Here is a 15981-nt window from a genome sequence, read left to right as displayed (position 1 = left end):
CTTGCTAAAACTTGGCTCTGGTTCACGGATTTGCAGTTGCAATAATGTATTTGGTATTCCCCCATAAGATTTCGATGAGATTAATATCCAGTTGGACAGTTGGCCATGGCAAAACGTCGATCTTTTCCGATAACAATTAATTCCTAGCGAGCTTTTATGGGTGTTTCAAGTCATTATCCGGCTAAAATATCTTTTTAGCAGGAATTTTTCAACTGTAATATGAATGTAATGTATTCTAGAGTATGCCTACATCCCCAGTTTCGCTCAAAACCATACTATACTCAAACGCCAGGCCAGAAAGTACTAGCTCATATGAGCTGGGCCCCATAAGGCTCAGCCTAGCATGCCCAATGATATTTTTTTCATGATTTTGGGTGGTAATCGGATTTCTGTGAATGCCAAACATATTCTTTTGAGCCTATCTTACCATATAATACAACTTTACTATCATTAGTCAAAAGTATTTTTGTCACTGTGACACAGGCCATTCCACATGCGTTTTTCCAAACTGAAGTCGTGCACCCATGTACTCTCAGACCCAAACGCGGAGCTTTCTGGGACTTCTTGCATTCAAATAATGTGTAATCAACCGTCTACGAACTGACACATTACTGACAGAGCGATTAAAAATTTTTTTCATAATTTTTGAGGATATTGAAGGGGTGGGTCTTGCCATCGGCCATCGCCGACCATCCTCTAAAAAATATTTTTTTCGAATACAAAATCGATTTTCAGTCTACTTCTTATAGTTTATTAATTAAACACAATAGTGAGAGTGCACACAACTTAGTTTTCAATCCCATTATACCTCCTGCCTTAAGTTTTTAGTTTAACTCTTAGGTCTCCTCTTCTTGACCGAGCAATGATTTCTCCAACGCTTCAAAATCAAAAGTACCGCAATGTCCAAAACTGTCTTTCATCAAATTATTCGATATCTGAATTGAGCTTGCGGATGGTGACTTATTTAAATTAATTTGCTTTCTTTTTCATTTTTAAGGGGGGGGGCGGGGGGGGCGCGGAAAAAAAAAAAAAAAAAAAAAAAAAAAATAAAAAAAAAAAAAAAAAAAAAAAAAAAAAAAAAAATATTTTTTTTTTTTTTTTTTTTATTTTTTTATTTTTATAATATATAAAAATAATATTAATTTAAAAAAAATTAAATTTTTATTTTTTTTCTTCTCTGGGGGGGGGGGGGGGGGGGGGGGGGGGGGGGGGGGGGGGGGGGGGGGGGGGGGGGGGGGGGGGGGGGGGGGGGGGGGGGGGGGGGGGGGGGGGGGGGAAAAAAAAATTTTTTTTTTTTTTTGGGTTAAGATAAGTTTGGGTGGGGGGTGGGGGAGGGGGGGGGGGGGGGGGGGGGGGGGGGGGGGTGGGTTGTTTTTTTTTTTTTTTTTATTTTGTTGCCGGGGGGGGGTGGGTGTTTTGGGGGGGGGGGGGGGGGGGGGGGGGGGGGGGGGAAAAAGAAGGGGGGGGGGGGAGGAAAAAAAAAAAAAAAAAAAAAAATTGGTTTTGGGGTTTGGGGTTTTGTGGGGTGGGGGGGGGGGGGGGGGGGGGGGGGGGGGGGGGAGGGGGGGGGGGGGGGGGGGGGGGGGGGGGGGGGGGGGGGGGGGGAGGGGGGGGGGGGGGGGGGGTGTGGAGGGAGAAAAAAAAAAATTTATTTAAGGGGGGGAAATTTTTTTTTTCTCTTTTACCCAAAACACTTTTTTTAAAAAAAAAAAAATTCCCCCTTAATTTTTTTGTGGGTATAAAAATAAATTTAACCCAGCACTACTATTTCATTGAACAGCAGATATCATGGCTAGTTTTCTAAAGTCATGAAAAACAAGAAGATGGAATGCAAATGTAATGGGGTTTCTTCAAGTTTCTAATGCTTACATTCCAGGCTTTCCGTAAAGGTATCACTTGTTCAATTTGAAGGACTAGAAATATCTCAAAAAGAGTTTTGAAAGTAGTGAGGTGCGGCACTACTATTTCATTGAACACAACTGTATATACTTGTTGCGTGTAAGCCCATAAAACATATCGCGCGAAAGTATCGTATTTTTAAAGTTCCTAGTTTTTTTTGAACAAGGCGTCATTATAGGCAACAATTAAGTTGACATGCGTTTTTGTAGCTGAAACAATACAATCTTATAGAGTTTTGCCGCTATTTTCCCATTCTAAGCTGAGTAATCTAAAAAAAACTGACACGGCCCAAAACTTTGGGGCAGCAACGTTGCAAGCGGTAAAATGTGATGTGACTCACGATATAATTTTTTTTTAACGTTTCCTGAGCTTTTAAAGTCAATATAAAAAAGTCAAAAATAACGAGAAGAAACGTGCGAGTCGCTTCTGGCGACGCGACTCTACTTATACCCGTACTCAATCAGTATATACATTTTTGAGCTTATGATTTTTTAGAATTTAAAAATTAAAAAAAAAATTTTACATTTTACATTTTTTTGCTATATCTGTTATCTACATCTACATCTACATCTACAATGTATATTCCACATCTAACATGTAGATTGTACATGTACCATTTATATTCTACATCTCCTCCGCTAAGGGTTGCTCGCGCACTGAACGCGGCAGAGTGTGCGAGCGAGAAAGAGAATCAGTAGCGTCAGCAGCGCTGGAGAAGGAGAGGGAACCAACAGAAAATTAATTTCTTCATTCTGGCTATAATTATGATCCGATCTAGTTCAGATTCGGCAATCTGGTAGATATGGTCATTCTCTACGATACTGCGTTTTTAGTTTTATCGTATCTTTAAAAATGTGCCTGCCACAGATTTTCGTCCTTTGTGGGGGCGGAAGGGGGCGGGGCGAAATTTTGAAATACACTTGTAGCAGTGTGATATCACATGAGTCTGGGAACCAAATTTGGTTTCTCTAGCTCTTATAGTCTCTCAGATCTAGGCGCTCATCAAGACGGACAGACGGACGGACGGACGGACAGACGGACATGGCTATATCGACTCGGCTATTGATGCTGATCAAGAATATATATACTTTATGGGGTCGGAAACGTTTCCTTCTCTGCGTTGCACACATCCACTTTTACCACAAATCTAATATACCCCTTAACTCTTTTTTGAGTACGGGTATAAAAAAAATTTTACATTTTAAATTTTTTTGCTACATCTGCTATCTACATCTACAATGTATATTCTACATCTAACATGTAGATTTTACATGTTCCATTTAGAGTCTCCATCTCCTCCGCTAGGGGTTGCTCGCGCACTGAACGCGGCAGAGTGTGCGAGCGAGAAAGAGGGTTGGGCTATTGATGCTGATCAAGAATATATATACTTTATGGGATCGGAAATTTTGCATTTCATTTTTGCATTTGAAAGCTACATATTTCCTAGAGGAAAATCTGAAACCTCTTAGTAATTGAGCCCAATTTCTAGCTATATCAATTAGCTTTTCAGAATGGCAAAGTTTATTACAACCAGATGTAAGATACTTAAGTTATGTGAAAAAAAGAGGCGCTACCTCTTTAATTAGTTAAAAAAAAAAACCAGTTGTATGGTATTTTTGCACTATACAGCAAACCGTCAACCGTGATGAACCATGTCCGGCCGGTGCATGTTCGCAATGAAAACAATATTGATTAAAAACTAAATATTAAAGCTCAAGAAACATGAAATATATGTTTTCATTTGACTTTCGTTGGTTTTTCAGATTTTCTTAAAAAAATACTACTATTTCATTGCACAGCATATTCCATGGGCTTATGTCATGTAAAACAAGAAGATGGAATTCAAATGTATGGACATTTCTTCCGTTCCAATAGTTCCAATCTATTTAAAAAAGTATAATTTATTTTTGGTTTCAAAAACTGTTTCGAAAGTGATGAGGTGCGGCATTGAACACAGCTGTACATGACATAAATAAAGATTACAACTAATGGATTTGACCACTCCTTTAATCCTCTCCTGTGGCGTAGCTAGGTAGGAAAGGGCCCCGGTGCAAAGTGGGATCACAACTAAAGTCAGATACTTTATCATTGAGAGGGTATTAGGTCATGCGATAAATCGAATTCTTTATTTGAAAATGTATGTGTTCAAAAAATTGTATTGTAAATTTAACAAAACTAAAATCTTTTTCTTTCCTTACATTTCGTAAAATTACAATACTCGACCAAATTTAACGCCTCGAACAAAACCGACTTTTCTGATAGATTAAATAAATATAGATTATACCCGAACTCAAAAAGAGTTAAGGGGTTGCAAAAAGAGTTGTGTGCAACGCAGAGAAGGAAACGTTTCCGACCCCATAATGTATATATATTCTTGATCAGCATCAATAGCCGAGTCGATATAGCCATGTCCGTCTGTCCGTCCCTCTTTCCGTCCGTCTATCCGTCCCGATGAGCGCCTAGATCTAACAGACTATACGAGTTAGAGCAACTAAATTTTGTTTCCAGACTAATGTGATATCACACTGCTACAAGTGTATTTCAAAATTTCGTCCCGCTCCCACAAAGAACGAAAATCTGTGGCAGGCACAATTTTAAAGATACGATATCGTAGAGAATGCCTATAGCTACCAGATTGCCGATTCTGAATTAGATCGGATCATAATTATAGCCTGAATAATAAAATTAATTTTCAGTTGCTTCCCCCGACACCACCAGCAAGAGACCCACTACTCATTCTCTTTCTCGCTCGCACACTCGGCCTCGTTCAGTGCGCGAGCAACCCCTAGCAGAGGATATGTAGATGTATAATAATGATGTATGTATATAGATGTATATAACAGATGTAGCAAAAAATTTTTTTTTTAATTCTAAAAAATCACCTAAATGCAAATAAAAAAATTTCGTACCAGGTAACTAGTTTTAAAATCTAACACAAGAAGTAAATATAATTTCGCCTCGAGTAGTTAATATATGGTTGCACTTCGTCCTTTTGTATCCTTTCATGTTGTATGCAGGGTGGCCAAGTTTTAGTACTCCATGTAAACATTGAATATATTTGACATTTGTGAACATTTTATATATATGCAAATTAAAGTACTAGCAGACCCGCGCGCCTCGCTGCTTACTAATTTAATGTTTAGGAATTCATCGAAATTAAACAATGACAATTTTGATGTAATAACATATTTCATTTATTGCAATGCTTTGTGATAAACAATATTCTTTGTTTTGCCGTCGGTACAATGAATACTCTTACTTACCTACTCGTGAGCACGCTACATACAGTTGACCATATGAAAATACCGGATGCTCCAAATTTAAACCACAAAATCGCAACGACTGTCCTTGCGATTTATTAATAATAAGTCATAGCAAAAGCAAAACGAATCGGAAATTGTAGTCGTATGAAATTTAATGACATGGCAGTCGGAATCATAAGAATTCTCGGAATTAAAACGTGTTCACCACGAAATTTCTCAGTCAAAATAGTGGCTTCAAGTAAATTAGTCATAACCTTTTTCACAGCAAGTGTTGTACCATTGTGGTGTATTATGATTCCGCAGCATAATTATGGTGACTCCAAATTTTACTTGTAAATAGTATGGCGGCAATCTAGGTAAGTCCAATGAATTTAGAAATTCTACTGGATAATTTACAATATCATCTTGATTGATAATTGTATCAATCGACCTATACGCAACCATTCCTCCTGGGACGGAATTCCAATAGATGCATTGATCTAATTAACATCTTTATTTGTTCCGGCCAAAATTGCTCTTTCAACCAGTCATGGTTTCTATAATTTTGTACAATATTTGGAAAACACTTTGAATTAAGTATTCCATCGACACAAAAGACACAAATTATTTGGAAGCGTTACGTGCCATTACCAGTTGTCTGGAAAACAAATCTGCTGAAGCATAGTTTTGCAATTGAACACGTACATTTGTAGTCAATCTAAATGTTTTCACAGAGCGCCACAAATTATATGTTTTCAAACACGCATTAATTTCATCAGCAGCACTTCCTAGTTTGACTACAGGCAATGTTTGCCTGAAATCACCTCCTAACAATATCAATGCATAACCAAAGAATCGATTATCTCCACGAACATCTTTCAACGTACTGATATGAAAGGCTTGCGTTCTGGTTTATGAATGATTGTTTATAAACAAAACAAACTTATATTTATATAAAATTGGGAAGAGGCGTTACCTCCATGCAGGTTACTCACCGCCCCGGTCTGCAATATGACGCGTCGGATTTCGGATGCAGACGCATCACTTTTGGGCCACGACAGCGTCTGCCGCTGGGACCGCATCATATTGCAATCCGTCTTTAGGGTGGTTCTTAAACACCTTTTTATAAGAATAACGTAATGTATTTGGAGTTATTCTAAGGTGTATATTTTGTTTCAAGTATAAAGTTGGTATAAAGTGTGTTTGTTATTTTGATTTATTCTATATTATTTCTTCATGGCCATGAAATGGTGAAAACGAACCAAGCTTTTATATTGTTTTACTTTTTATACCCGTACTCAAAAAAGAGTTAAGGGGTATATTAGATTTGTATATTGATCAGCATCAATAGCCGAGTCGATATAGCCATGTCTGTCTGTCCGTCTGTCTGTCTGTCTGTCTGTCTGTCCGTCTGTCTGTCCGTCTTGTTGAGCGCCTAGATCTCAGAGACTATAAGAGCTATGGCAACCAAATTTGGTTTCCAGACTCATGTGATATCACACTGCTACAAGTGTACTTCAAAATTTCGCCCCGCCCCCACAAAGGACGAAAATCTGTGGCATGCACAATTTTAAAGATATGATAAAACTAAAAACGCAGTATCGTAGTGAATGCCCATATCTACCAGATTGCCGAATCTGAATCAGATCGGATCATAATTATAGCCAGAATGAAGAAATTTAATTTTCAGTTGCTTTTCAGTATGCCTCACCAGCCAGAGAAACGCTACTCATTCTCTTTCTCGCTCGCACACTCTGCCGGGTTCAGTGCGCGAGCTCACCTAGCGGAGGAGATGTGGAATCTAAATGGTACATGTAGAATCTACATGTTAGATGTCGAATATACATTATAGATGTAGATAACAGATGTAGCAAAAAATGTAAAATGTAAATTTTTTTTTTTTAATTTTAAAATTGTAAACAATCTTAAGCTCAAAAATGTAAATGCTGAATGAGTACGGGTATAAGTAGAGTCGTGTCCCCAGAAGCGACTCACACGTTCCTTCTCGTTTCGTTTTCCTTAGCGGCTTCTTGGCTAATCATAATCAAAGTATCAGCCAGAATGAGACTTTTTGGCTTTTACTAGTGTTGCGAAGACCCGGGCAGGACCCCCCCAACAGCGCGCCCCCCACGAGCGAGAGAGACGCCGAAGACGGACGGGGGCGCGGGGGGGATAAACTGCAAGAGGGGGACAGGGGGGGGGGGGGGGGGGGGGGGGGGGGGGGGGGGGGGGCGGGAGCGGGGGGCCCGCCGTGGGGGGGGGCGGGGGGGGGGGGGGCCCGCGGGGGGGGGGGGGGGGGGGGGGGGGGGCGGGGGGGGGGGGGGGGGGCGGGGGCGGGGGGGGGGGTGGGTCAGTAGCATTGCGCACGTAGCTTACTTGTTGCGCTTTATCTGATGTTTTAAAATACGAAATCATGAGAGTTGCTTGTTTTTTTTACTGGTCTTTCATACGTTGAAAAAAGGCTTTTTCTTTTTTTAGCTAGCGATGGGTGTTTAGTAGTTAAATGTCGTAAAAGTTTACTGGGCACCCAAAGTTTCTCCACAAATCAAACATTTTGGAACTGGGCATGATTCGACTCCGCATAATATAAAGCCATAACTATATAAAGCCATCAAACATTTGGGAACTGGGCATGATTCGACTCCGCATATAAAGCCATAACTGACATAGCTCTCATTACATTTGCGATAACTGACATAGCTCTCATCATATTTGCGATAACTTACATAGCTCTCATCATATTTGCGATAAACACTTGACAAACTTGCGGTACGTTTAATCCATTTTTCCTTTTATACACGAGTCACTCCTGACTAGCGCGAATCTGGCTCTGAACTCTCGACACCAATAAGGACGAGAGTCAACCCTCGCATGGCCTCCCTGCTTGCATAGACAACCATGGCAAAGACAATATAAGTATAAGATGCGTAACGCCATACGAAATTTCTGCACACGAATTTTGAATGCTGGCTCTAGAGCTGGCTCCAGGCTCTCTTGAAATTTTTTAGAGAGAGAGCGATCTAGAGCCAGCCGCTCTCTTGTATGCATACAGCATACGAAGGCACACGAAGTTAGTTCTTTGCCGATGCGAAAGCCGAGCCGAGTCGTCGCGACGACTGTATGTGTGCACATGCATACATTTTTTACAGCACTGTCGAAATATACCCTTCACTTTATAAGTGTAAGTTAATTTTGCAGGACGCTTACCACCCCAATATTAAAAAACTCATATATGTATTATATGTATATATCCCTCCAATGATAATTTCTTTTCAGATGGTATATTCGATAAAATAATGATCGGATATACATATATACAAATACATATGTAATATATATTTAATACATGACTTCACATTGGAATAATTTTCAAAAAAATTTTTTTTTTTTAAAAAACAAAAAAGGGGTTCCCGTCGAAAAATTTGTCCCGAGAAAAAAAAGCCCCCAAAAAAACGGGTGGGGGGGTTGGGGGCCCCCCAAAAAGGGGGGGGTTTTTTTTTAGTTTTGGGTGCCCAAATTTTTGGGGGGGGGGGGGGGGGGGTTTTGGGGGTGGCCGAAAAATTGTCTTGCATATGGCAATTGAAATGTATGAGCGTTACGCATCTTATACTTATATTGTCTTTGACCATGGGATCAGAACGCGACTTTAAAACGGACAAGGACAACGGCTTATGAGTTTGGACCCAATTAAATGAGTACACAAACACCCATTATGAAGGAGAAGCAATAAAATGGCAAGAGCCCCGACTGGCGAGCGGACTGACGCGGCCAGACCGTGTCCAACCGACGCAGAACGAAGAAGACGGAAGAAGCCGCCTGGAGCTCTCATAGGAAAGACGCGCCCGGAGCCATCATTGTCTCCATCAATGCCGAAACCAGTTTCGCTGAAATACTGCGTAAAGTGAGACGGACGAAACACTTCACGGACTCGGATACGCGGTCGCCAGGATCAGGAGGACGCACAAAGGAGAGCTTGCTGCAGTTCAACAAGTCGGGACAGGAGACTGATACCTTCAAGAGTCTAGTAGTTGAGACCCTTGGTGAGCAGTCCGTACCCTGAAGCATCGGGTGAGTCTCGAATGCAGGGACCTCGACGAGATCACCACCAGTGATGATGTAGTGGACGCAATGAGAAGCCAACTAAGCCTCACGGAGTTAAATGCAGAGGACATCCAATTGCGGAAGGCATACGGAGAAACGCAGACAGCCACAATCAGGCAACGGAAAGCGCTCGAATGGCGCTTAAGCTGGGAGTGCTCAGGGTAGGCTGGGTTAGGTGCAGGCTCCGCGAACTGGTCCGCGTCACCAAGTGCTTCCGACGCCTCGAATTCGGGCGCATGGCATGGCACGGCAGTGCCGATAGATCAACGCTGTGCAGGAGATGCGATAAGCATATAGCAAAAGACTGCAACTTGTAGCCACAGTGCATGCTCTCCAAGGGGAAGAGCGCCGTCTGGAAGCAAGTGGCCGGCAGCGTTAGATGCCCCCTGTTTAAGAACGCCCTGTCGGAGAGATCAGCATGAGATGCACTCAGCTGTGCAGGAGATGCGATAAGCATATAGCAAAAGACTGCAACTTGCAGCCACAGTGCATGCTCTCCAAGGGGAAGAGCGCCGTCTGGAAGCAAGTGGCCGGCAGCGTTAGATGCCCCCTGTTTAAGAACGCCCTGTCGGAGAGATCAGCATGAGATGCACTCAGCTGAATCTCAACCACTGCGAAGCAGTTAGAGAGAGGAAGACGGAGGTGGTACTCATATGCGAACCATTCAGGACGATACCGGGAAGCGGCTGGACCAACAGGAAGGCAGCCATCTGGGCTCCCACCACGGGAGATATGTGCTGCCAACGACGCCTTCGTCAGAGCGAAGTTGAGAGGGATCACCTCCTACAGCTGCTATGCTCCGCCGAGCTGGAACCAAGCGCGCTTCCAGAGGATGCTATCAGTCATAGCAGAAGACTCGCGCGGCAGAGCGCCCCAAGTGATAGCGGGCGACTATAATGCGTGGTCAGTGGAGTGGGGTAGCAGAGAGACCAACGCCAGAGGCACGTGTCTGCTGGAGGAGTTTGCGTCCTTGGATGTGGTGCTTGCAAACGACGGAAGGAAACTAACGAACTTCAGGGCGGGACGTGGCGGTAATCCTTTTTCAGCCTTAAAAAATGTTTAATTTTGAAACTTGTATTAAAACCATTAGAAGAAACGTTTAAAATTATAATTTAATGACACGAGCCTTAAGAAACAATGGGCGCGTTCACCAGGACAAATTGAATAGCGATCAGTGATGGATGTTGGTCAACGCACATGATTTAGTGTTTTTGATGCAAGAATTCATGGATCAGATTTTGAGAAATGGATCGTGAAAATAGTACGATCCATTGGTCTCGTGTATGATGGATTGGTTTTGGCTTATACTCGTATCGATAGCTGACATATCGATTAGAACATGAACTAAATCGCAAAGAAAAATAAATAAACAAAACCAAATTAATAAAATATCATAAAATTGGCTCAATACTTCCGATTTACAAAAAAAATATTCAAATTTTACGTGACTATTTTTTGTTTAGAGTCGCGAATCTTCTAAGCCAATATCGATAGGTTCTGAGCCGATTGTATCGGCAACGTCGCGATAGTAAGGTATGGATCATACGCGTCCACCAGAACTCAAAACATGATTGATGAGATCAATCACTGATCGCTGATCAAGTTGTCCTGGTGAACGCGCCCAATGTTTACTGACAAAAAAAAACATGTAGTTCCAAGGTTGAAGCTGGCCAATAAATACTTAAATTGGAGATTGGGAAAGTGGAGGAATATTTTTCTGTCGGACGAGTCCAAAATATATTTATTTTGTAGCCTGGTGTCTCGTTAGTAACTTAGACGACTACGGTTATCTGAATATTCTACAAAATATACTTCAAAACTGTAAAACTGCGGCACCCTAAGTCGTAAGTCCTTTTATTTGGAAAATATGAGAGGCCATATTGGCACTACTGTTATTTTGAGCGCAACTGTTTGTATTTCATGAATATAATTTACCTGTATGGGACTATTTTTGGTTACCTGTCGCGGTAGCATTTGAGCTGTTTGTTGTTGTCTTGAATTCATTTCTAATGAAATTGGAAGATTCCAAGCTTCTTCAATTGAACATAGCTGTCGTCGTTTTGATGTAATACTAGGTAACGGTGCCTGGCCGAGTTGAATCTCCAAAAATTGTATGCGTTGTGATAAGCCTTTAGAAAATCCAATGGCGTCTTTATTCATGGATATTGTTTCTTCACTTCGAAATATGGTGCTCATCTACAAAAAAAAAAAAAAAACAGCAAGAGAGGTTAATACAAAAAAAGTTTTAATTAATCACGTAAATTAAAAATGTAAATTGTTTTGCTAGTCATTTTGAAAAGCAATATCCCTTGGTTCAATAATTTCCAATTCCCTATTAATTTTTTGCTTTACTTAGAAATTACAACCTTTTGTAAAAACTATTGCAGATGAATTTAATTTTGAATGTTACTTTATTTTCAATTTAAAGTAGGAGCATTCAAAATTGACATTTTACCGTTGTATTTTCTATTCCAATTATAATTTAATTACATTTAACACCGATAAGAGCCGTCAGCCATTCGGGTGATACAGGTGGACTAACAGATGAAGGGGGGATCACGAGCGACCCGTCATCCGCCGTAACTGTACACACCAGTGGAAGTGCGACTATACTCTCCTTGTGGGGGCGGCTGGTAACAGGTCCTGCTACGGTCAAGTCTCTGCCACGGATGCTGGCTAATTGTAGTCGGGCGGAGAGAAGTAAACTCTTGTAGTGAAATTACCCCAATCCACGGTGAAACAGGATATGCTATTGGATGCGTGGCCGAGGGGGAGCTCGGTGCTGTATATGCGAACTCTGGATACCTGCCGACCTCCAGATTAAACTAGGCTTCCCGGGGCAAGCGGGCTGTGCCTCGGGTGACTATCCCCTTCCCGACTACTCGTGGGAACTACATGCCTAAACCAAATATTAAAACATCAAAGGAGCTCGGTACTCCTCCTAAAGTACCGGAGGGACAAGCCAACCAGGTCCTAAGAAGATGGGGAAGGAGACTTAGTCGGTCCGCCGTCTTCTAGCAGCTACCGATGCGAGGAGGGCTCCGATAAGCCAATCGGGCCTACCACTTCGGGGGGCACCGGAGGCAAACCGGTTATCGGGGTGGCTGCCAAGCAGAGCGTAATCGCGGCTGGAAAGCGCCCTGTCACCGGGGAACCCCCGTCAACCTCGACAGGCGGAGGTACTGCGCCACAGGGAAAGAATCCGTCCTACCAAGACAGGAGGCGCGTTGCTTTCATCCTGTCAAACAACGACCCTGACTTCAGGTCGTCGGTGAAGGGCCAGCTCAATTATCCCGAATTTCCAGGCAGCCAAAGCTGAAAAGGGCGAAGCCAAGGCCCCGACCAAGTAAAACGCCCAGCAAGCCTAGCGGGCGAAAAACCATCCTGCGATCAGATCGTTTGCGTAGGTGGCGAGTGGCAAGACCCTAATTGGCGTCCTGGTCTCGGTGAAGGCCGCAGCCTGCAGACCCCACCTTCCTACAGCCGATTGGAAAGTGGCCAAGGTGGATGAGGTTACTGGACGGAGGCGCCAGATAATCGTACTCCTGAAAAAGTCGGACGGAGTAGTGGATTATGGCTACCGGAAGGTGACCACAGCCCCCTACAAATCCGACTCTAAGGGCATGCAAGTAGAGATCCAGCCAGATCTCAAGCTGCTAGAGGTCCCGGAAGCGGAAAGCCAAACCGCGGCGTCGGACGTAGCAACGGAGATGTCGGACGACATCTTGGACCGCTACGAGTCGGACGCAAGCGACCTAGCCAGGGGTCTAGGACGCATCGATGTCGGAGAGGACACGGAGTCCACCGAGAGCGATGCCGACGACACAAGCCAACTAAGTCGGCTGCCCTACTGCTCCACCTAGCCAAGGGTGGAGCCGACTTAGTGCTCATTCAAGAGCACTGGATCCTCGGAAGCAGGGTTTCCGGTCTGAGGACTCAATACTATAAGCTATACGACTATGCGACGACTGGAGTCGTATCCAGCAACACGAGCGTAACCCACAGATCTATATCGATAGTTGCCTATCGGGACCGTATGTTGACTGAGAGAACAGATGACACCAATCTCAGGAATATATGTTCAACAATTATTCCTGAAGTGAATGGTGCAAAAAATGTGCGCAAAAAAAAAAAGGGAGATGCAAATTATTTTTTTTTGTTGAGCAACAATAAATGCCACAACCAAAACAATCACTTCATCATCAAAGTGCATTTTTTTCCTTTTTTAATTTAAGCAGAATTTTACAGTTGGCACTGTTTACAAAACACAGCTGATTCATCAACCCTGTTTTAGCTATGTTCCACACCCTCAGGCGGACAAACTGGGCTCGTTACTCAGACCACCTGGGCCGTGTTCTCCCTGAGTCCCCTCGGGGAAGATATCTCACGGGAGACCAAGACCAATCCGGTGAAAACATTACCGACGCCTGCAATGCGGCGCTCGACAAATCCTGTTCCCCTAGTAAATCTTGGGGCCGGAAGAAGCCTGAATGGTGGACTCCGAAAGTGGGGTAACTCCGGAAAGCCTTCCGGAGACTCTTCAAGAGAGCCAAAGCTGTAAATGTTGAGCAGAACTGGTCCGAGTACAAGGTCAGGCTGTCAACCAATGACAAGGAACTTAGGAAAGCCAAACGCGCCTCATGGCGTAAGTTGTCTGGACGTTGATATGCAATGACTGCACCATCAAGTGGCCCATGCGACACCAAGCCCAAGCCTGTTACGCGCAGAACACAGGCAGAAACGCAGCCCCTCCTCCCGCCCAACCGACCGCGGGACGCTGCCGCATGACGCGCGACGCGTGTTACCGAACCGATCGCGAGCATGCAGGAAAGATACGTGTTAGACTAAAATTCGAGGAAAATTAGAGCTAAACACAACTCAAAGAGCTAAACATGCAAAGATAGCTAAGAAATAGTACTAATTACGGGAAAGGTATGTTAGTAATAGTGATTTAAGAAGAGGAAGGGAATTAGTAGTGGATATTATATGGTAGAGGGAATTGAAGTCTGAGCATAGGACCATAAATGGTTCGTGCAAGGAATAATTCGATCTACAAAGCGGAAGGAACAAAGGAATGAAGTTTCTAGTAGATCTAACAGGAATCGTAAAGTTTATGCGGCTCAACAAGTCAGGGCTATCTACGTCACCCTTGATCAGATTGTCCTTAAAAATCACACCAAGCATTTTTCTACGACTAACTAAGGTTGGAAGGTTTATTAAAAGCAATCTACGAGGATAAGATGGCAGTCTCACACCTGCATCCCAGTTAAGGCCACGCAGAGCAAAAAGTAAAAAGTTTTTCTGGACTGATTCTATACGGTCCTGGTGTATTTTGTACTGGGGGCACCATACACAAGAGCCGTACTCTAAAATCGGACGAACAAGCGAGATGTAGAGAGTCTTCGTTATATAGGGGTCGTCAAATTCCTTTGACCACCTCTTTATAAACCCAAGCACACCCATGGCCTTATTTACCATGGTAGAAATGTGTTCAGAAACTTTAACTTTGGGTCTAATTTAACACCAAGATCATCAACCAAGGTAAGTCTCTCAAGAGAACCACCGCAGAGGCTATAAGGAGCCAAAAAGGGCTTGGAGCGATGAAATGTCATTACTTTGCATTTCGAGGCATTTAGGTGTAACATATTTGCACAACGCCATGACCCATCATAAACTCGCGCTAGCAAATCCACACCTTTCGCTATTTGTCAATACAAAAACATTTATATATAGGCTTAAGTCCAGTAAACTGTGAAATATTACCTGAACAATCATCGTCTTTTAATACCTCGCAAAACAACGCTACTGAAAAAGCTCAGTAGCTCAACAATGTCCTTATACTAGACGCAGAGTTTAACATCATTCGCATACATGAGTACTCGAGAGTTTGTTAATACTAAAGGCAGGTCATTAATAACACTACTCGACAAAATTGAACTTTTTATTTAGGCTGTGAACTAAAATTACTTTTTCTGATAGATTTCGGGATTTAAAAATTTTTGTAGTATTTTATTATTTTTTTATGGTGTAATTTTTTTTTCAAGAATTTTTAAAATCTGGTATTTTTTCATGGTTTTTTCCAGAGGTTGTACTTGCATAGACCTTTCAGTTCTGAAAAGCTGACAAATGCAACTATAAATCGTACCCAGACTTCTTGTATGTGCTATTAACGCCTGGAAGATATTAAGCTTTCAAATTCGAATTTCATCATTTTTTGCGGTATTTTCTTTCTCGAAATTTTGGCCAATAATTATTTTTATTTCCACTTTTCCGAGTTTGAAAGTCAAAATTTCGAGAAAGAAATACCGCAAGAAATGATGAAATTTGAAAGCTTAATATCTTCCAGGCGTTAATCTGCAGATACAAAGTGTCTGGGTCGGATTTATAGCTGCGATTCTCAGCTTTTCAGAACTGCAAAGTTCTATGCAACTAGATAGATAGATAGATATAAGACACTTAAGTTATGTGAACGAGAAGGAACGTGTGAGTCGCTTCTGGAGATGCGACTCTACTTATACCCGTACTAAATCAGTATATACATTTTGAGCATTTGATTTGAGCATTTTGAGAATTAAAAAAAAAAATTTTACATTTTACATTTTTTTTGCTACATAGGTTATCTACATATATATATGGGCAGTTCCGCCAAAAGGTCCACCAGGCCAAAAATCATAAAAAGTCAATAAAAACCGATTTCCATATAATTTTTTCCGGATATTTTTTTCTAAATTTATTGAAA

At 42.3% G+C, this 15981-nt stretch overlaps 1 protein-coding gene across 7 annotated transcripts in view; it reads right to left on the bottom strand.

Annotated features, from left to right (window-relative positions):
- The window catches only part of LOC111074796 (lysine-specific demethylase 6A), a 165999-nt gene that overhangs the window by 54060 nt on the left and 95958 nt on the right, over window positions 1-15981 (bottom strand). For 5 of the 7 annotated variants that reach the window (XM_041596042.1, XM_041596050.1, XM_041596052.1 and 2 more), the window contains one exon: window positions 11178-11438. In XM_041596042.1, coding sequence (XP_041451976.1) covers window positions 11178-11438 — 261 coding nt within the window. The remainder of the gene's footprint in view (window positions 1-11177; window positions 11439-15981) is intronic. The other 2 variants (XM_022367740.2, XM_041596049.1) reach the window with 1 other exon arrangement.

The sequence above is a fragment of the Drosophila obscura genome, unplaced genomic scaffold (assembly GCF_018151105.1).
Source record: "Drosophila obscura isolate BZ-5 IFL unplaced genomic scaffold, ASM1815110v1 contig_139, whole genome shotgun sequence".
NCBI lineage: Eukaryota > Metazoa > Arthropoda > Insecta > Diptera > Drosophilidae > Drosophila > Drosophila obscura.
This window is presented reverse-complemented; position numbering and strand designations above follow the sequence as displayed.